At 45.7% G+C, this 23,017-nt stretch overlaps 1 protein-coding gene across 2 annotated transcripts in view; it reads right to left on the minus strand.

The window, feature by feature from the left end:
• Nucleotides 1–251: 251 nt before the first annotated feature.
• Nucleotides 252–23,017, minus strand: part of LOC139546402 (amyloid-beta A4 protein-like) — a 47,996-nt gene continuing 25,230 nt past the window's right edge. Inside the window, exons 5-18 of one of the 2 annotated variants that reach the window (XM_071354748.1) lie at nucleotides 15,955–16,139; nucleotides 15,514–15,746; nucleotides 15,157–15,327; nucleotides 11,332–11,465; nucleotides 10,831–10,905; nucleotides 10,572–10,730; nucleotides 4,353–4,481; nucleotides 4,102–4,201; nucleotides 3,903–3,970; nucleotides 3,646–3,790; nucleotides 3,490–3,543; nucleotides 3,281–3,372; nucleotides 2,920–3,066; nucleotides 252–2,839 (exon numbers count right to left, since the gene is read on the minus strand). In XM_071354748.1, the coding sequence (XP_071210849.1) occupies nucleotides 2,738–2,839; nucleotides 2,920–3,066; nucleotides 3,281–3,372; nucleotides 3,490–3,543; nucleotides 3,646–3,790; nucleotides 3,903–3,970; nucleotides 4,102–4,201; nucleotides 4,353–4,481; nucleotides 10,572–10,730; nucleotides 10,831–10,905; nucleotides 11,332–11,465; nucleotides 15,157–15,327; nucleotides 15,514–15,746; nucleotides 15,955–16,139 (1,794 nt within the window). In that variant the 3' untranslated portion in view covers nucleotides 252–2,737. The remainder of the gene's footprint in view (nucleotides 2,840–2,919; nucleotides 3,067–3,280; nucleotides 3,373–3,489; nucleotides 3,544–3,645; nucleotides 3,791–3,902; nucleotides 3,971–4,101; nucleotides 4,202–4,352; nucleotides 4,482–10,571; nucleotides 10,731–10,830; nucleotides 10,906–11,331; nucleotides 11,466–15,156; nucleotides 15,328–15,513; nucleotides 15,747–15,954; nucleotides 16,140–23,017) is intronic. The other variant, XM_071354749.1, reaches the window with a different exon arrangement.

The raw sequence follows: 23,017 nt of genomic DNA on the forward strand, positions 1-23,017 counted from the left end.
GAGCCACAAAATTGCATGTTGTGTATTCTACTATCCTCATTCAACCGAGACCCCGATGTAGTTCCTAAAAAACTGTTGGTGGGGGGGAACCCTACACGTAGTCTGTCTATAGGCAGAACTGCTCCAGTGTAATACGTATGCACACACACACACCACTCAGGTGGGTTCTAAATGTTTTTCCTATATGACCAGTACTCAATCACTCAGGATTCAAGCTCTGTCATGAACACACACAGATTCAACACCAGATATTTGTATGTACATTCAACATTTTATTGATGGGATAGTGTAGAAAGCTTTTTCTCAGTCTAAGCAAATGATTTGTATAGGTACACAGAAAAAGTCACAGAATGAAACCACTAACCCCTGGAGATACCCTGTACAAGTATCCTTGACAACACCAAAACATTTACCTGATTTAAGAGCTTCAGTTTGTGTGTAGGGAGGGAGTGTAGTAGTGTGTAGATCTGTGTCATAATTGCACAATATGAATGTCACATTCATGTCTATTGGAGGCTCCATTTTGGGTATGGGGAATGTCTCGTCTACTACGGCCTCAATACTGATCCCAGATCTGGGGTGAGTTCAGTTAGGTGAAACATTCAGAATGTTGCAGATGGAAATGTAACAAAACTACCTGACAGAATGACATCTGTTCCACATAACACATTTATATCTGAAAATTCGGTGCAGTTGTGCCTTTCTGAACAGGGTCCCTGTATTTAGCCTCACGCACATTGGCCTGAGATCAATATAACTAGTCTGAGATCAGTATTTCTTTAGCCTCTGCTTTTAAAGCCAGGATGTCTGAGACATGAGAGATTTGATGAAACAAGCAAGAGGGGGATATCCACCACAGAACACAAACTGTTTTTCTTGGTTGTTTGATACATGTACATCAATAAGGGATCATAGCTTTCACCTGGTCAGTCTATGTCATGGAAAAATAGGTTATGTTCTGTGTGAGACATTGTGGAGGGAATATGTGTTTGATGATCAGAAAGACGATAGATTAGAATGTACAAATCTGACACACCCAATCCCCCCCCTCTCTCTCTCTCTCAATTCAACATAATTCTCTCACACACCAAGCCAACAGCATGGACAGAGAGGGACAGAGGAGCAGGGCTGGTTGAGGTCTTTGGGATAGACAGAGGAAAGGAGAGATCGAAAGAGAGCCTGAGAAAGAAAAAACAACAATGATTTCTGTTTCCATTAATGATGTTCACAGACTATATAGGAATGATAGGGTGGAATGCTGAGATTTCTGGAATGATAAAATGATGAATGGAGCTGAAACAATTCCTAGTCGTGGAATATTTAAGGGACATAATACCAACAAACAGAGCAGTAACACCAGTAACAACCAGACTAAATGAAACAGAGTGCATAGAATGCAAACAGTAACACAACCGACTTCCTTTCAGATACTATTACACGTCATTATATTAGCTACATGTAGATAGAGATAATTGGGTCCATGTAGGTAACACAGAGCGAGGAAGGGGCTGGAAACAAAGGAGAGCACAGGCTCTGTTTAAAGATTGTCGCAGTGACAACAAAGCGGACCAGATTCTAAATACTTATTTTTTTTCCTCTCTTCTTCATATCACAAGATCACAAAGAAGACACAGAAAATGTACAATCCTGCTAAAAGTCTATATGAGAGGCCCAGTCCTGCGACAGGAGCCAGCTTCTCTACGTATATCTGGCATCAATATCACCATGCACTACATATAGTTACAGCTAGTTTTTTCTGCCTTATTTCAATACATTACGCACAAAATAAAAACATTCAATATTTCTTTGCCTTTTACATATTTCTGATGTATTAGTTATATATTTTTGTTTTTTTATACATTTTTCTGGAAAAAAACCCTGAAACGCTTGTGGTATAATCCTGCAGAGAGGAGCTCAGGGCAGACTGAGCCCCTCCTCCCTTCGCTAGTGTTAAGAGCTGTTATGTCATCACCAAACACAGCACAGCTGTCATCTGAGAGAGGGGGGGAGGGGAGAAGAGTGCGTGGGAGAGATGGAGGGGGAGGGGAGAGTGCGTCAGAGTGAGTGAGGAAGAGGCAGGAAGATTGCAGGGATATTTGGGGCCTCTGTTTCACCCTCTTAGACCTGCGAGTGCTATCCTGAGGGGGAGGGCTCACCCACAGATAGACGGACAGATGAATCAATCAATGAGCTTCTCTGTTCTGTACAAACACTATGGGATATTATAAAAAAATATGCAGGTGAATGAGGATATCCTTGTCTGACCAATAGCAGCTATGAATGTTGATGTGCTGCACTTTACGAGGAAAAGATGAAGGGTGAGTGTGGCTTGGTTGTATTTCAGCTCCTTGGCACTACCCCTGGAGAGCTGTAAGTAATATGACTACAAATATTTCTAACCCAATTCATTCTAGATTTTTCTGGCGCTTCAGTCATACTGGTTTCACCTACTCAGTCCATTCAGATCCATTGACAGCAATAGAGTACGAGTTAGAAGGGTTTATGGACCAAAATGGAACGGGCCCTAGGTGTGAGGGGTTTATGGACCAAAATGGAACAGGCCCTTGGTGTGAGGGGTTTATGTACCAAAATGGAACAGGCCCTAGGTGTGAGGGGTTTATGGACCAAAATGGAACAGGCCCTAGGTGTGAGGGGTTTATGGACCAAAATGGAACGAGCTCTAGGTGTGAGGGGTTAAAGGAAGTTCAGGGTCAGGGAGGGGTCAAAGGGTAGCTCCTTAGTTCTGCATCTGTTCGAAGAACTTGTAGGTGGGGTTCTCATAGCCATTCTGCTGCATCTTGGACAGGTGACGCTCCTCTGGGGTCACTGCAGCATCCACCTAGAACACACACACACACACCAGGTTAACACACAGGTACAGAACACCAACGTGCAGACACACAGAAAACACTCTCTCACCTCGATGATTCCGTGGTGGATGGAGGTATACTGCTTCTTCCTCAGCATAATCAGAGAGATGACGATGACTGTCGCTATGACAACCCCGCCCACCATCAGGCCGATGATGGCACCCTTGTTGGAGCCCACATCCTCAGCAAAGAACACCTGGTAATAATCAACACAACACCTGTCAATCAACCTGGAGGTGTTGAGTGTTTCTGCAGTTCTATATATTGTGAAGGCAACATTATTTACCAGTATCCAATGCAAATGTTCCCATCATAAACATGTGAACTTGGGCTACTGAGCCAGTTTGTGATACACATGTATGAATATGTACCAGTGTATACTGTATGTAATTTACTGTATGTTCCCGTACCAGTTTTTGATGATGCACTTCATAGCTGGCGCTTTGCCGCTCCTCCTTCTCCACCCGCACCTCAGGGAACTCCTCAGGCCTCAGAGCAGACACTGGACACACAGTGAGACAGCATCAGACATACACACATCATCAAAGAGACATACACAAGCATAACCCAAACCACAAACATGCCATTACAGTATAAACACAATCATAGACACACTTACCAGGCCGAGTGGGCAGACCTCTATCTGGAACTGGACGAGCGTCAACAGGCTCAACTGTTTTAACAGAGGAAGCAGTCACTGACTAAAAGCTTTAGACCAATTGAATGGATGTGTATTGCTGTGGTTTCGTTAGGCTGAGAGTGTGTGTTGTGTTACCGTGGTTGTCAGTGTTGGGCTGATTGAAGCTCTCTGGGTGGATGAAGCCCAGTCCATCCAGGCCCATCCCAGGGTCCAGAGGGGCAGAGCTGTAAGCCTGGTCGGGCATCAGGGCATCGTTTCCATAGCTCACCCTGCCATCAGTCTACAAACACAGGATACACATTACTGACTTTCTATCTGTGTGCGGGTTTGTGAGATAGGAGAGATTGTACTATTTTTATGAGCAAGAGTGTGCGTGCCTGTGTAAAACTCACCCTCCCATCGCTCTGCAGAGATGAGACTTGCTGAGACAGCTCTGACTGAACCCTCTGCATCAGGACAGCTACACACACACACACACACACAGAGAGGCAGAAAGGAAAAAGCATAATCTGTACAATATCTCAGTAATAACACAACCCAGTACTACACAGTGAATAATATATATATGGGAAGGAGTAGGGCGACACTCACAAACTTGGTCTTGGATTTCATTGGCCACGCTGGGCACCTTGTAGAGCAGCCCCAGGGATTGGTTCATCCTCTCGTCAATCACACGCAGGTGGGTCATCACCTAGAGGTCAGAAGGGCAAAGTTCAGAGGTCAAAGAAGTAACACAGGACACAGAGTGGCTGTAGGGGCTTGTGGGTAGTGTAGGGTGGTTGAACGGTGAGCTTAGGGGTTTGTGCGTAGTGTATTATAGTGGTTGTGGGTTGTTGGGGTACCTGGGGTCGGATCTGAGCAGCCTTTTTGGGGTCCACCATGCGGACGTGTTCGTAGTGTTTCAGCGTGTGTTGTCTGTCCTTCTGTTCTGCACGGACATACTTCTTCAACAGGCCAAGCACCTGACGAGGCTGAGAGACAGGGGGAAGAGGGACAGAGAGAGACAGGGGGAAGTGGGACAGAGTGAGGGAAAGGGACACAGAGATAGATGCAAAAATAGAGAAATAAGAGATATGATGTGGACAACGTGTGTGTGTGTGTACTAGTGAGAATGTGTTTAAGTATAGTGATAATGCACGTATACCTGTAAGTGTGTATCCACAGAGGGTGTACAGCAGGGGTGCCCAACCAGTCAGGAGATTATTATACATCTACTAAAAGTCAGCCACACAAATCAATGCTAATAATCTCTTTCTGTTTTAACATTGACAGTCCTCCATTCACAGCAATGTCTGAAAAGTCACGTGATTTACATAAAATATGACCAGTCCCTGCCCACTTGCCGCCTGCCAACTAGGCATACGTCATCTGACCGCGCTACTCCAAGTCGAGGTCACGGTGATGCCAGGCAGGTAGGTAGCAAGCTAACTTTGTAGCCAGATTCATTCTTGTTCTGTGGTCGACAGCAGCAATAATGAGTGAAGGGAAGGATACAAAAAAAACTGAAAACGTATCATTTCCACAAGGAATGAGAAGAGGATATTTTTTTTGTCATTTCAAACTCAAAATGCGTGTGCCTCATCTGCCATAATAGCATCGCTATCCCAAAGAAAGGTAACATAGAACGGCGTTTTAAAACCACACACAAAACCCAGGAAAGAGATTTTCCAGCAAAGACTGACTTACAAAGAAGAAATGTACAAGAACAAAAGCAGCAACTGGCAGCGCAGCAGTCAACTTCTACAAGGTCTGTGACCAAAGGGAGGCGGCAACCTCTTATCGTGTGAGTCGTGTTCTTGCTAAGCATAAAAAGTTGTTCAAAGATGGGGAGATGATCAAGGAAGCATTTATTGAAGCTGCAGACTCGCTGTTTGGGGATTTTAAGAATAAGGCTGAAATGATGGCTGCCATCAATTACATCAATTACATTCAGACAAGAAGATGTGAGGGAATAGCAGAGAACCTCGAGGATCAACTGAAGAAGGATACTGACAACTGCGAGTGTTATTCCCTCCAGTTTGACGAGTCCACAGATATGGTAGATGTGGCACAGTTATGCATTTCATCAGAATAGTAAACTCAGCAAAAAAATAAACGTCCTCTCACTGTCAGCTGCGTTTATTTTCAGCAAACTTAACATGTGTAAATGTTTGTATGAACATAACAAGATTCAACAACTGAGACATAAACTGAACAAGTTCCACAGACATGTGACTAACAGAAATGGAATAATGTGTCCCTGAACAAAGGGGGGGGGGGTCAAAATCAGAAGTAACAGTCAGTATCTGGTGTGGCCACCAGCTGCATTAAGTACTGCAGTGCATCTCCTCCTCATGGACTGCACCAGATTTGCCAGTTCTTGCTGTGAGATGTTACCCCACTCTTCCACCAAGGCACCTGCAAGTTCCCAGACATTTCTGGGGGGAATGGCCCTAGCCCTCACCCTCTGATCCAACAGGTCCCAGACGTGCTCAATGGGATTGAGATCCGGGCTCTTCGCTGGCCATGGCACAACACTGACATTCCTGTCTTGCAGGAAATCACACACAGAACGAGCAGTATGGCTGGTGGCATTGTCATGCTGGAGGGTCATGTCAGGGTGAGCCTGCAGGAAGGGTACCACATGAGGGAGGAGGATGTCTCTCATCAGTCCGATGATGCTGTGACACACCGCCCCAGACCATGACGGACCCTCCACCTCTAAATCGATCCCGCTCCAGAGTACAGGCCTCGGTGTAACGCTCATTCCTTCAACGATAAACGTGAATCTGACCATCACCCCTGGTGAGACAAAACCGCAACTCGTCAGTGAAGAGCACTTTTTGCCAGTCCTGTCTGGTCCAACGACGGTGGGATTGTGCCCATAGGCGACGTTGTTGCCAGTGATGTCTGGTGAGAACCTGCCTTACAACAGGCCTACAAGCCACCAGTCCAGCCTCTCTCAGCTTATTGCGGACAGTCTGAGCACTGATGGAGGGAGTTATGCGTTCCTGGTGTAACTCTGGCAGTTGTTGTTGTCATCCTGTACCTGTCCCGCAGGTGTGATGTTCGGATGTACCGATCCTGTTCAGGTGTTGTTACACGTGGTCTGCCACTGCGAGGACGATCAGCTGTCCATCCGGTCTCCCTGTAGCGCTGTCTTAGGCGTCTCAGTACGGACATTGCAATTTATTCCACAGGATTTTAACGAATTATCTTTGAAAGACAGGGTCCTGAAAAAGGGACGTTTCTTTTTTTGCTGAGTTTGTGACAACATGAGTACAAATGAGGAACTACTCACCATTTTGCCACTGGAAGGACATACAAGGGAGTTAGCAAACTTCATAAAAGCTTGAAAGATGTCTAACAAATTCCATCTGCCCTTTTGTAAGCTTGTCTCCATTACTACGGATGGGGCACCCGCTATGGTAGGCCACATTAGTGGGTTTGTTGCATTGTGCAAACGAGATGACTCTTTCCCGGACTTTCTTAGTTATCACTGCATAATTCATCAGCAAGCTTTGTGCGGGAAGATGTTAAACATGAAAGAGGTGATAGATGTTGCCATGAAGATTGTGTGTTCTATTCGAGCAAGAAGTCTACAGCGGAGGCTATTTCACGCTCACTTAGAAGAGACTGAAGAGGAGCACACAGACCTGCTGCTGCACACGGATGTGCGGTGGCTGAGCCAATGTACATTTTTAGGGAGATTCAGTGAGTTGTTGCCTGAAATCAAGGAGTTTCTCAAGGTCAAACATGCAGAATATGCACAGCTAGAGGACACACAGTGGCTCCTGGATTGAGCTTTTCTCACTGACCTAACTTACATGATTAATGAATTGAATGTAGCGCTGCAAAAAAAGGCAAATATGTAATTGACATGATCAGCTCTGTGAACACTTAAATGCAAACTACAACTGCTCACAAGAAAGCTGCAACGTAAAAAGCTGCATTCAGAACTTGAACGTCAGGGCAAGGATACAGCACAGCTTGACAGTGCACGTTACGTGGTGCAAGTCCAGAGCATCTCATCTGAGTTTGACAGTCATTTCACTGACTGCATCACTTGAGCCTATTGCCACTTATGTGCTTTCCGTTTGGCACAGACTTAAATGTGTCATTGCCTCCAAAATGGGATCACTTTTTCAGTTGGACACAATTATATGAGAAACTGAAATTCTCACCGTTCAAAATGACATTCAGCTGACATCCAGGGCAACCACTGAGATGAAGGAAGAGTTCTGGGAGCTGCTAGAGGAGAGGTATCCAAACATAAGAAGATGTGCTCTCAACTTATCAGCCCTTTGTGGATCAGCCTACCTCTGTGAGTCTGTATTTTCTCACATGAAGATAATAAAGTCCTAGTACAGATCTACTATGACGGATGACAACCATGTGGCCTGCATGAGACTGGCAACAAGCTGCTTACAGCCCTAACTATGAAAAACTACTGGCCTCCACCCAATGCCAAAAGTCACACGAAGGTAGGAAATGAAATTGGTTGCACTTGTGTGGAAAACGTGTTATTGGTCCACATTATATTTGGGTATCAAATAGGATTCATAGCAGCAGGTCCATACTCAGTGGTGTGCTGCATTTCATACATTTTGTTGGTTGGTTTAGAGACTGGTAGATCTCATCAGGCTGGCAAATGAAAAAGTAGATCACACGTCAAAGAAGGTAGGGCACACCTGGTGTACAGTGTGTACTGAGTGTAATATGTGCATTATGCATGGTGAGAGGGTGTATCTATCACAGCAGGTTGGTGGCACCTTAATTGGGGAGGACAGGCTCGCGGTAATGACTGGAGCAGAACGAATGGAATGGTATCAAATACATCAAATTGATACCATTCCATTTGCTCCATTCCAGCCATTATTATGAGCTGTCCTCCCCTCAGCAGCCTCCACTGGTGTACAGTGCATTGGGAAAGTATTCAGACCCATTGACTTTTTCCACATTTTATTACGTTACAGCCTTATTCTAAAATTGATTAAATATTTGTTTTCTTCTCATCAATCTACACGTAATACCCCATAATGACAAAGCGAAAAGTTTTTTTTTTTTTAATTAAAAATAAAAAACTTAAATACTTTATTTACATAAGTATTCAGACCCTTTAATATGAGACTTGAAATTGAGCTCAGGTGCATCCTGTTTCCATTGATCATTCTTGAGATGTTTCTACAACTTCATTGGAGTCCACCTGGGGTAAATTCAATTGATTGGACATGATTTGGAAAGGCACACACCTGTCTATATAAGTTGACAGGGCATGTTAGAGCAAAAACTAAGCCATGAGGTCGAAGGAATTGTCCGTAGAGCTCCGGGACAGGATTGTGAAGAGGCACAGATGGGGAAGGGTACCAAAAACTTGAAGGTCTCCAATAACACAGTGGCCTTCATCCTTCTTAAATGGAAGAAGAGTGGAACCACCAAGACTCTTCCTAGAGCTGGCTGGCCGCCCGGCCAGACTGAGCAATCAGGGGAGAAGGGCCTTGGTCAGAGAGGTGACCAAGAACTCAATGGTCACTCTGACAGAGCTCCAGAGTTCCTCTGTGGAGATGGGAGAACCTTCCAGAAGGACAAACATCTCTGCAGCCCTCCACAAATCAGGCCTTTATGGTAGTGGCCTGACGGAAGCCACTCCTCAGTAAAAGGCACATGACAGCCCGCTTGGAGTTTTCCGAAAGGCACCTAGGACTCTCAGACCATGAGAAACAAGATTCTCTGGTCTGATGAAACCAAGATAGAACTCATTGGCCTGAATACTGTGGTGGTTATTTTTCAAACAAGTCAGAGTTATACTTAATCTAAATCTTTATTCACTTAATAATAAGGAAAGCAGGTCACACCACACACAAGTGAATGATGTGAGTGCTCTGCAATAACGAGGCTGGTCCACCCAACACTCTTGACTGTTGGGTTGAGAGTCCTGACACAAAGAATACAAATATATTTTATAGCAAAGATACACCCCCTTAGTCTACATGACAAACAACAGATATGAGAAAGGAGTATCCCCCAGCCAGATAGCATTTCCCGTGAAGACTGTTCCTATTGTACAGAAACCAGAGTTTGGCCCGAGACAAGGTTCCTCTCATCATTATCCATACCTGAGCCATCTCTCCCTGGTACCTTACAGAACACAAACACCAACTCATTCTATGGAATGCATGCTGTAGGTTTTTATCACCAAACCATTCAGAAATCAATTGTCAGCGTTGAGCCTCAAAGGCTCCTCTCAGTTCACACAGACAAGCAAGTACTAATGGAACCCTATTCTATTGCATAAATGGTAGTATTATAACATCATCTTGTAATTTCTCCACCATAATGCCAAGCGCCACGTCTGGAGGAAACCTGGCACCATCCCTACGGTGAAGCATGGTGGTGGCAGCATCATGCTGTTTTTTTTTTCTTCAGCGGGAGGGACTGGGAGACTAGTCAGGATCGAGGGAAAGATGAACGACACAAAGTACTGAGAGATCCTTGATGAAAACCTGCTCCAGAGCAGCCAAGACCTCAGACTGGGGCGAAGGTTCACCTTCCAACAGGACAACGACCCTAACCACACAGCCAAGACAACGGAAGAGTGGCTTCGGGACAAGTCTCTGAATGTCCTTGAGTGGCCCAGGCAGAGCACAGACTTGAACCTGATCAAACATCTCTGGAGAGACTTGAAAATAGCTGTGCAGTGACGCTTCCCATCCAAGAGAATCTGCAGAGAAGAATGGGAGAAAAACTCCCCAAATACAGGTGTGCCAAGCTTGTAGCGTCATACCCAAGAAGACCCGAGGCTGTAATCGCTGCCAAAAGTGCTTCAACAAAGTACTGAGCAAAGGGTCTGAATAATTATGTAAATTTCTTTTTTTTCATTTTCTTAAAAAAAAAAAAATACATTTGCAAAAATGTCTAAAAACCAGTTTTTGCTTTGTCCTTATGTGGTATTGTGTGTAGATTGATGTGGGGGGGGGGGGGGGGGGGAACAATTCAATCCATTTTAGAATAAGGCTATAATGTAACAAAATGTGGAAAAAGTCAAGGGGTCTGAACACGCCGAATGCACTGTATATATGTACCCTGGGTGGGTTGGCCGGCAGGGAGCCGAGGTAGTTCTCCAGGGCCATGTGGCGGCGGCTGTTGAGCAGGGCCTCCACCCGGGCCATGTGGGTCTCCACCAGCTGCTGCCTCTCTCCTGCTGCCTCCTGCTCCAGGGCCTCCACCTTCTCCTGGAAGTGCTGCACACAAAAAAATTAACACACACTAGAATGCACGCACGCACACACATGCACACACGCACACACACACACACGCACGCACACACACAAGGTAGTGTACCTGGATGACTGCCTTCTTGTCAGCGCGAGGGAGACTCTTGGCTTGTCTCTCTGCTTCCTCCCACTCTCTCATCACCTGGCGAGACACATCAGAGGATTGTGGGTAGTGTAGTGAACTCCCTTATTGTCCTTAGTTCACCTCAGAGAAGTGACCCCTCTCCCCCATACGTTCTCCCTCTCACAAACACACAGGCTATCTTTCTCTCTCTCTCACAAACACACAGGCTATCTTTCTCTCTCACTCACAAACACACAGGCTATCTTTCTCTCTCTCGCACAAACACACAGGCTATCTTTCTCTCTCACAAACACACAGGTTATCTTTCTCTTTCACTCAAACACACAGGCTATCTTTCTCTCTCACTCACAAACACACAGGCTATCTTTCTCTTTCTCTCACAAACACACAGGCTATCTTTCTCTCTCTCTCACAAACACACAGGCTATCTTTCTCTCTCTCTCACAAACACACAGGCTATCTTTCTCTCCCTCTCAAACACACCTGGGACATCCTGTCGCGGTGCTTGGCCTCCAGACTCTCCTTGGCCTGCTGGAAGTTGGCGTGTTCGCTGTCGTCTCCAGGAGACTCCAGGTAACGGTCCACCGCGTCAGGGGGGGAGGGGGCCGTGGTAGGCACTGGGAGAGGAGGAAGAAAAAGCGATAGAGGGGAGAGGAGAAAGGGGATTTCCACAAAAGGGTCCAAAGACAGAAGGTAACTGTTACATACTGATCACTCAAAAGTTAAACAGCGGCATATCCTCCTCCCACATTTAAGACTTTCAGGGTCTGAACACAAAGACAGACAGGTAGACCGGGCAGTCAGGTAGAGAGACAGGTCAAACACACAGACAGATAGGTAGACCGGGCAGTCAGGTAGAGAGACAGGTCAAACACACAGACAGATAGGTAGACCTGGCAGTCAGGTAGAGAGACAGGTCAAACACACAGGCAGACAGGTAGACCTGGCAGTCAGGTAGAGAGACAGGTCAAACACACAGACAGATAGGTAGACCTGGCAGTCAGGTAGAGAGACAGGTCAAACACACAGACAGACAGGTAGACCTGGCAGTCAGGTAGAGAGACAGGTCAAACACACAGACAGATAGGTAGACCTGGCAGTCAGGTAGAGAGACAGGTCAAACACACAGGCAGACAGGTAGACCGGGCAGTCAGGTAGAGAGACAGGTCAAACACACAGACAGACAGGTAGACCTGGCAGTCAGGTAGAGAGACAGGTCAAACACACAGGCAGACAGGTAGACCTGGCAGTCAGGTAGAGAGACAGGTCAAACACACAGGCAGACAGGTAGACCTGGCAGTCAGGTAGAGAGACAGGTCAAACACACAGACAGATAGGTAGACCGGGCAGTCAGGTAGAGAGACAGGTCAAACACACAGACAGATAGGTAGACCGGGCAGTCAGGTAGAGAGACAGGTCAAACACACAGACAGATAGGTAGACCGGGCAGTCAGGTAGAGAGACAGGTCAAACACAGACAGATAGGTAGACCGGGCAGTCAGGTAGAGAGACAGGTCAAACACAGACAGATAGGTAGACCGGTCAAACACACAGACAGACAGGTAGACCTGGCAGTCAGGTAGAGAGACAGGTCAACCACACAAAGACAGGTACACCTGGCAGACAGGTGGCGAGACAGGTCAACCACATAAACAGACAGAGACAGGTCAACCACACAGACAGACAGGTCAACCACACAGACAGGTAGAGAGACAGACAGGTAGAGAGACAGGTCAACCACACAGAGAGACAGGTCAAACACACAAAGACAGGTAGACCTGGCAGACAGGTGGAGACAGGTGAACCACACAGACAGGTAGAGAGACCGGTCAACCACACAGACAGACAGATCAGACAGACAGACAGACAGAGAGACAGAGGTCGGCCACACAGACAGACAAGTCAACCACACACACAGACAGACAGAGAGACAGGTCAACCACACAGAAAGACAGACAGGTCAACCACACAGACAGAGGTAGGTAGAGAGACAGGTCAGCCACACAGAGACAGGTAGGTAGAGACACAGGTCAACCGCAGACAGACAGGTAGAGAGACAAGTCAACCACACAGACAGACAGGTAGAGAGACAGGTAAACCACACAGACAGACAGGTAGAGAGACAGGTCAAACACACAAAGACAGGTAGACCTGGCAGACAGGTGGAGAGACAGGTCAACTGCACAAAGACAGGTAGGTAGAGAGACAGGTCAGCCACACAGACAGGTAGGTAGAGAGACAGGTCAACAACACAGACAGACAAACAGGTAGAGAGACCGGTCAACCACACAGACAGACAGGTAGGTAGAGACAGGTCAGCCACAGACAGGTAGGTAGAGAGACAGGTCAACAACACAGACAGAAAGACAGGTTAACCACACAGACAGGTCAAACACACACAGACAGACAGACAGAGATAGACAGACAGGTCAATGACACAGACAGACAGGTCAGCCACACAAAGACAGGTAGACCTGGCAGACAGGTGGAGAGACAGGTGAACCACACAGACAGACAGGTAGAGAGACAGGTCAACAACACAGACAGACAAACAGGTAGAGAGACAGGTCAACCACACAGACAGACAGACAGGTGATATACCGGTCTGCCTTGAATTTTTTTGTGTGTCTGTGTGTGTGTATGCATGCGCGAGATACGGGAGACTGGAGATCAGATAAGTGAATTCTGCCCAGTCAGGATCAGGGTAGGCGCTGCATCATTCTCTCCCGCTGAGGAGCGTTGTGCTTAACTGCGCGGAAAGTGCCGGAAAAGAGTGGAACAGCCAGGCTGGGGCTGGGAAACAGACAGAGACTCAACCAACTGACATATGCATGAACACACACACACACACACACACACACACACACACACACACACACACATACATACACACAGTGATTTAAAGAGACACTGCTGCTGTTAGGTTAAACCGGTTAGAACATCAACTCATTAACCCACTGCCAGGTCAGGTCACCAGAAATCACCAGACAAACATTGTCTCACACACACAATGTTTTTGAGTTGGTTAGTGAGTGATAGAGTGAGTGAGAGAATCGTTGCAAAAGCAGAAGAGGGAGTGAGTGAGTTGGCTATTTTCCACCCGTGACATTCTCTGCTAATGTCGGCGCAGATACTTCCTAATATCTCGTCCGTTTTTTTAATTTTTTTATCAGAATGACCTAATTGAAAGGTCAACCTCTGTCTGTACCAAGCCATCTGTTCACCCACTAGAGCAGACTATTGATAGGAATACTCTGCACTTCCCCAAAACCTGAGATGGATCCAGGCCCTCAAGGTTTGTTGCAGTAAAACAGTCTTAGCTATCCAGAGTAATGGTTCATCTGTAATAACTACTATTGGAGGGAAATGAAAGATCAATAAATGTCTTAAAAGGCTGTGCTTTTTATTGACCTTCCACTTCCCTCTAAGAGTGGCAGAATATATTTTTTATGAAATTCAATGAAAACTTAAAGTATCCATCATTGACGAATATGATGCAAAATTTACACTGAACAAAAATATCAAAACAACATGTAAAGGTTGGTCACATGTTTCATGAAGTGAAATAAAAGATCCCAGAAGTGTTCCATAGGCACAAAAAGCTTATTTCTCTCACATTTTGTGCACAAATGTGTTTTACATCCCTCTTAGTGAGCATTTCTCCTTTGCCAAGATAATCCATCCACCTGACAGGTGTGGCATATCAAGAAGCGGATTAAACGGCATGATCATTACACAGGTGCACCTTGTGCTGGGGACAAATACCACTCAAATGTGAAGTTTTGTCACAACACAATGCCACAGATGTGTCAAGTTTTGAGGGAGCGGCCATTGAAGAGGAATGGGACAACATTCTGATCAACTCTATGCAAATAATATGTGTCGCTCTGCATGAGGCAAATGATGGTCACACCAGATACTGACTGCTTTTCTGATTCACGCATCAACATTTAGGTTTTTTTAAGTATCTGTGACCAATAAAATGGATATCTGTATTCCCAGTCATGTGAAATCCATAGATTAGGGCATAATGAATTTATTTAAATTGACTGAATTCCTTATATGAACTGTAACTCAGTAAAATCTTTGAAATTGTTGCATGTTGCTTTTATATTTTTGTTCAGTCTAGAACTGAAAAATCTTCCCTTTCAGAGTAGGTAGTACATCACTTGTGCTCCAAGTGTCTAAGAGCCATCAGACAGACGGTGTTAAACAGACAGACAGCTCAGAGAGGCAGACAGCAGGGGGGATAGTCCCCAAGTCAAGGGGTCTAGAGGTCCATATCGGGGGTCCAGTCCAGGGACTTACACACACTGTTGCTGCAGACAGACAGGCAGTACTCCTCTGAGTCAAAGTTATTCCGGTTGCCCCCACACCCTCCAAAGAGGAAGGGGGCACAGGTGCCCTTCTCTGGCACGAAGTACCAACGCTCCAGAATGGCATGGCACGGGCCCGACTCAGCACGCGCCCAACACACCTCTGAGAAAGACACACACTCTTAAAACACACACTCACACAGAGCAATCACACACACTGCTTGGGTGTGTTTACACAATATGTTCAAACATACACACATCTTCTCCATCTTTGAAACCTCCCCACAAATCCTTGGGGAAAAACAAACAAACAAGTAATCATCTCTTTCAATCCATGGCTTGTTCTTACCTCTGACGACTTCCTCAACCGACTCAGTGGTGGTCGTGGTGGTGGTTGTCATGGCGATGTTGGAGGTGCCTTCACCACTGTCCCGTTCATCGGTCACGTCATCCTCATCGTCGTCTTCATCATCATCATCATTATCATCCTCAAGACCATCTCCGTCCTCATCTCTGTCAAAGGCATCCTCTTCGTCATCCTCCTCAGTGGTGACAGCCCCCTGATCCGCCTGGCGAGGCATGCTGTAGGGAGAGAGGGTGGAACGTGAGTCTATCAGTGTGTGTAGTCTGGTTGTGCAGGTTATCTGTCAAAAGGATTTAACCACTGGTTTAGGAACTTGAGTAAGTATTTAAGATGATGTGTGTGTGCTGAAATGTATGGATGTTTGTGTCTGCCTGTATGCACCTGTGCTTGCACCTTTATGTGTGTATGCATTGTGTTTGTGCGTACCTGTTATCGGTATATTCAGTCTCGGCTCCACCCCACCACACATCAGACTCAGTCAGCTCCACACTGTCTGACTCGCGCTGTGTCTCCGCTGGGCAACACACAAACTCCACCCCTCGGAAACGGTCGATGCCGCATGGCAACAGCATCCCGTAGTCATGGAGATTCATGGTTCGGTCTCCGCAGGACTGATAATAATAGTAATTAGGAAAAAAGTGATGGGCAAATGAGATGTTAAGACACAGATCTTTACATATCACTAGTGTCAAGACAGTTTCCTGGTCAGGTACATGCTCAGGATAAAACTAAGCAAAAGACAAAAGGTGATACAAATAAACAATATGAAGCAAATCAATCATTGGTAGAATTCTAGCTTATAGAATCAGTCAAAAATAATAGGAGTACGTATGAGGTGAAGAGCAGAGAGCAGTCATGCCTGCATGGGAGGATGGACCGAGATAAAGGGCTGAGTCATCACAGCCCAGCACACACTCCCCCAGAAAATGAGAGAGAGAGAGAACACTCGATAGATCGAGAGAGCGAGAGAGGAGAGAATACTGATAGTGTGAATCATCCAGAGGTATGGGGGTCAATGGGAGTCAGAGGGGCAGGGGCCCTCAGGGAATCCCTGCTGACTTCACAGGATTCCCCAAACACACCCCTTATTACCAGTGCAAGTGAAGAAATGATGCACTAGGAAAAAAGAGAAGAAAGGAGAAGGGGGGGGTGAAATGAGGAGAACTATAGAACGAAGAAACAAGAAAAGGAAAGAACATTGAGAGACCAAGACAAAACGGATTAAAAGATGAATGTGCGTGAGTGATTCCCGTAGCTGCGAGCCAAAGCCAAGCTTAGTCACAAAAGAGATTATTTTGTTGATTATCGAAAGGATCTTTGGTTTGTAAGTGAAGTGCTCTGAACCAAACTAGGATTTTGTTTCCCTTTCTTGAACTGTCCGAGTGCCATTCTGTGAACATTAAATATTAAACATTAAATATAATATTTTTTTTTAGAGGAGAGAACACGAGACGGATCGATAGAGGAGAGAACACGAGACGGATCGATAGAGGAGAGAACACGAGACGGATCGATAGAGGAGAGAACACGAGACGGATCGATAGAGGAGAGAACACGAGACGGATCGATAGAGGAGAGAACACGAGACGGATCGATAGAGGAGAGAACACGAGACGGATCGATAGAGGGGAGAACACGAGACGGATCGATAGAGGGGAGAACACGAGACGGATCGATAGAGGGGAGAACACGAGACGGATCGATAGAGGGGAGAACACGAGACGGATCGATAGAGAGAACACGAGACGGATCGATAGAGGAGAGAACACGAGACGGATCGATAGAGGAGAGAACACGAGACGGATCGATAGAGGGGAGAACACGAGATGGATCGGTAGATGGGTAGATGGATAGATGAGAGAATACTAGATAGAGGAGAGAATACAAGATGGACAGAAGAGGTCTGGCCACCCATCATAGCCTGGTTCCTCTCTAGGTTTATTCCTAGGTTCCGGCCTTTCTAGTGAGTTATTCCTAACATGCTTCTACATCTGCATTGTTGCTGTTTGGGGTTTCAGGCTGGGTTTCTGTACAGCATGTTGTGACATCAGCTGATGTAAGAAGGGCTCTATAAATACATTTGATTGATTGATAGATAGAGGTGAGACAACATCAACAATATAAAAAGCAAGAGCAGGAAAAGAACAGTGCACTAGAGGAGAGGATCAGACTGCTGGAGGAGATGGTGAGAGGGATGGCGTGTGACAGAACAACCCATTAGAGAGGTGGCCACCCCTGCAGAGAAGCCAGCAGACCAGCCCACCTCAGCACCCGACAAAAGTCTCGACACCACAGCAGAACAGTCCACACCAGACCCTGACCATAGTGTTGACATCACAGCAGACAACTGAAGAACCCCAAGCCCAGGGGATCTCACCCCCTCTGAGCACCCCCCCTGTTAGCCACCCTGATAGCCCTCCTGACAACCCCCCCCCCCCACACCCACTGAGGAAATACACAAGACACAGATTGTACTCCTTATGGACTCAAATGGGAAACATATATTATATATATTTTTTTTTTCTTTTCTTCTCCCAAACACAGTGTCCAAACATCCAGCGCGCCCTAGACCTTCTGTCTGAGGACCAACTAGGTTCACCTAGCCACATAATATTACACACAGGCACAAACAACCTGAGAACACAGCAGGAAGTGGTGGCCACAGCACTGAAGGGAGTGATTGAAAAAGCTTCTACTTTCCCCCAATGCACAAGTGGTTATCTCAACCCTGCTAGATGATCGTGGACTTCAGGAAACAGCAGAGGGAGCAGCCCCCTATCCACATCGACGAGACAGTAGTGGAGAAGGTGGGAAGTTAAGTTCCTCGGCGTACACATCACGAACAAACTGAAATGGTCCACCCACACAGACAGCGTGGTGAATAAGGCGCAGCAGCGCCTCTTCAACCTCAGGAGGCTGAAGAAATTTGGCTTGTCACCAAAAACACTCAAACTTTTACAGATGCACAATCGAGAGCATCCTATCGGGCTGTATCACCGCCTGGTACGGCAACTGCTCCGCCCACAACCGTAAGGCTCTCCAGAGGGTAGTGAGGTCTGCACAACGCATCACCGGGGGCAAACTACCTGCCCTCCAGGACACCTACACCACCCGATGTCACAGGAAGGCCAAAAAGATCATCAAGGACAACAACCACCCGAGCCACTGCCTGTTCACCCCGCTATCATCCAGAAGGCGAGGTCAGTACAGGTGCATCAAAGCAGGGACCAAGAGACTAAAAAACAGCTTCTATCTCAAGGCCATCAGACTGTTAAACAGCCATCACTAACATTGAGTGGCTGCTGCCAACATACTAACTCAGCTCCAGCCACTTTAATAATGGAAAAATTGATGTAATAAATCTATCACTAGCCACTTTATATAATGTTTACATTACATTACTCATCTCACATGTATATACTGTACTTTATATAATCTACTGCATCTTGCCTATGCCGTTCAGCCATCGCTCATCCATATATTTATATGTACATATTCTTATTCATTCCTTTACACTTGTGTGTATAAGGTAGTTGTTGTGAAACTGTTAGGTTAAGATTACTTGTTAGACTGCATGGTCGGAACTAGAAGCACAAGCATTTCGCTACACTCGCATTAACATCTGCTAACCATGTGTATGTGACAAATAAAATTTGATTTGATTTTCTACCACGAAAGACTTCCACCCTGCTACCATACAGCGGGTAAACGCAAGTATTTCCTGTGACTGTGCCTCAAAACCAAATGTTTTCCTGGCCCACCACTCCACCCTGGACTTGAACAGCCTCTATGACCAGGTCCACCTATACAAGGCAGCAGTGCCCACCTTCGCCCGGACTCTAAAGGACATCGCTCTCAAACGCAGCCCCAACACTTCACACAGGAGCAACAAATCAATAGACACCCCGCCCAGACCAGCGAGACACGATCCCAGACCTGCGGGACCGCCCCTGGACCTACACATAGAGGACCCATGCCGAGAAGACCTACATCCAGACCACAACAACACCAGCCACATACACACCCCCACCCCAACCAATCAACACCCCCCCAAGTCAACCATGCCCACACCCCATTTAGGCCCCCTCAGATCAGACCTATGCCCCTCCTTCCCACCCCATCCCCGCAAAGAGGGCCTCAACGTGGAAGTCACACATACGCCCAAACAGACCCAACCCTGAATATTACACTAGCCCTAGCCAATGGCATGTACCAGATGCTCAGCAGGCTCTGCTCACACTTACTGGCCTGAGGCCAAACCACACGACCAACAACATTGGACACTTTATGGAACACAAAGCCTTCACCATCTCATCCTGGAATATCCAAGGCCTGAGGTCATCTGCCTTTGGCCTAAAGAGCAGAAACCTGGACTTCATCAAAGAAATCGGAAATACAGACATTGTCATCCTACAAGAAACCTGGTATAGAGGAAACGGACCCACTGGTTTCCCTCTTGGTTACAGAGAGCTGGTAGTCCCATCCACTAAACTACCAGGTGTGAAACAGGGAAGGGACTCAGGGGGTATGCTAATTTGATATAGAGCAGACCTAACTCACTCCATTAAATTAATCAAAACAGGAACATTTCACATTTGGCTAGAAATTCAAAAGGAAATGATCTCAACAGAGAAAAATGTCCTCCTGTGTGCTACCTATATCCCCCCACTAGAATCCCCATACTTTAATGAAGACAGCTTCTCCATCCTGGAGGGGGAAATCAATCATTTCCAGGGAGAGAATGTACTAGTCTGTGGCGACCTAAATGCCAGAACCGGACAAGAACCTGACACCCTCAGCACACAAGGGGACAAACACCTGCCTGAGGTGTCAACATTCCCTCCCCCATATAACCCCCTAGGCACAACTATGACATCATAACCAACAAAAACAAGTCACAACTCCTGCAGCTCTGTCGCGTGCTGGGTATGTACAAAGTTAATGGTAGGCTTCGAGGGCACTCCTATGGTAGGTACACCTATAGCTCATCTCTTGGCAGTAGTACTGTAGACTACTTTATCACTGACCTCAACCCAGAGTCTCTCAGAGCGTTCACAGTCAGCTCACTTACCTCCCTATCAGACCACAGCTAAATCACAGTCTACTTGAACAGAGCAATACTCAATCATGAGGCATCAAAGCCTAAGGAAGTGAGTAATATTAAGAAATGCTATAGATGGAAGGAATGCAGTTTGGAAATCTCCCAAAAAAACTATTAGGCAACAAATTCAATCCCTTTTAGACAACTTCCTGGATAAAACATTCCACTGTAATAGTGAAGGCATAACCTTGGCAGTAGAAACTCTTAACAGTATATTTGATAGGCTTCCCTATTAAATCCAAAAATGTCAAATAGAAAACCGAAAAAAATCAACCACAATGACAAATGGTTTGATGAAGAATGCAAAAATCTAAGAAGGAAATTGAGAAACCTGTCCAACCAAAAACATAGAGACCCGGAAAACCTGAATCTACGCCTTCACTGTGGTGAATCACTAAACAATACAGAAATACACTATGGAAAAAGAGGGAACAGCACGTCAGAGATCAGCTCAATGTAATTGAAGAATCCATAGGCTCTAACCACTTCTGTGAAAATTGGAAAACACTAAACAAACAACACAAATAATTATCAATCCAAAATGGAGATGTATGGGTAAACCACTTCTCCAATCTTTTTGGCTCTATAACAAAGAACAAACAGCAAAAACATATTCTTGGTCAAATTCAAATATTAGAATCAACTATTAAAGACTACCAGAACCCACTGGATTCTCCAATTACATTGAATGAACTACAGGACAAAATACAAACCCTCCAACCCAAAAAGGCCTGTGGTGTTGATGGTGTCCTCAATGAAATGATCAAATATAGACAACAAATTCCAATTGGCTATACTAAAACTCTTTAACATCATCCTTCGCTCTGGCATCTTCCCCAATATTTGGAACCAAGGACTGATCACCCCAATCCACAAAAGTGGAGACAAATTTGACCCCAAAAACTACCGTGGGATATGCGTCAACAGTAACCTTTGGAAAATCCTCTGCATTATCATTAACAGCAGACTAGTTCATTTCCTCAGGGTAAACAATGTACTGAGCAAATGTCAAATTGGCTTCTTACCAAATTATCGCATGACAGACCACGTATTCACCCTGCACACCCTAATTGACAAACAAACAAACCAAAACAAAGGCAAAGTCTTTTCATGCTTTGTTGATTTCAAAAATGCCTTCGACTCAATTTGGCATGAGGGTCTGCTATACAAATTGATGGAAAGTGGTGTTGGGGGAAAAACATACGACATTATAAAATCTATGTACACACACAACAAGTGTGCGGTTAAAATAGGCAAAAAGCACACACATTTCATCCCACAGGGCTGTGGGGGGGAGACAGGGATGCAGCTTAAGCCCCACCCTCTTCAACATATATATCAACGAATTGGCGAGGGCACTAGAACAGTCTGCAGCACCCGGCCTCACCCTACTAGAATCTGAAGTCAAATGTCTACTGTTTGCTGATAATCTGGTGCTTCTGTCACCAACCAATGAGGGCCTACAGCACCACCTAGATATTCTGCACAGATTCTGCCAGACCAGGGCCCTGACAGTAAATCTCAGTAAAACCAAAATAATGGTGTTCAAAAAAGGTCCAGTCACCAGGACCACAAATACAAATTTCATCTAGACACCGTTGCCCCAGAGCACACAAAAAACTATACATACCCGTTATGGGAATTTTATGAATAATGACTAAAGGATTTATACATTTAATGTAGAATTATAACTAACAGAATTATATCCTGTCTGATGAAGAATGTTTGTCCATAAGAAAGAGGGACTGTTAGCAGGCAAGGAACTGTGGCAGACAACTTGTGACCACTGTGGAACTGATAACTGTGGTCCCGTGTGGCTCAGTTGGTAGAGCATGGCGCTTGCAACGCCAGGGTTGTGGGTTCATTCCCCACGGGGGGACCAGGATGAATATGTATGAACTTTCCAATTTGTAAGTCGCTCTGGATAAGAGCGTCTGCTAAATGACTTAAATGTAAATGTAAATAACAGGGATGGAAGTCTCCCCACCCAGGGAGGGGAGAAACCTTGGGCTTGTAGTAGATTGTATAACAGGTGGCGGACAATGTATGAGAAGAAGACTTGTGAACTATGTTGCCATTGTATCTGAGAGAAGGAGGGACATTTATGACGAAATGTGAGGTATATAGACCAATGTACAGGAAATGATAGGCAGAACGTTCCGTAACTAAACATTTGACTATTGTAGACTGGGCCTCTGTCTGTTTTTATTTCTATCAGTATCCTACAAATCCTGATATAGCAGACTGAGTAATTTAATTGAATTGGTTAAAGAACATGAGAACTGAATTCTCTTAACAATACCTTGGCCTAAACATCAGCGCCACAGGTAACTTCCACAAAGCTGTGAACGATCTGAGAGACAAGGCAAGAAGGGCATTCTATGCCAT

This window comes from Salvelinus alpinus, chromosome 20, assembly GCF_045679555.1.
Source record: "Salvelinus alpinus chromosome 20, SLU_Salpinus.1, whole genome shotgun sequence".
Classification (NCBI taxonomy): domain Eukaryota; kingdom Metazoa; phylum Chordata; class Actinopteri; order Salmoniformes; family Salmonidae; genus Salvelinus; species Salvelinus alpinus.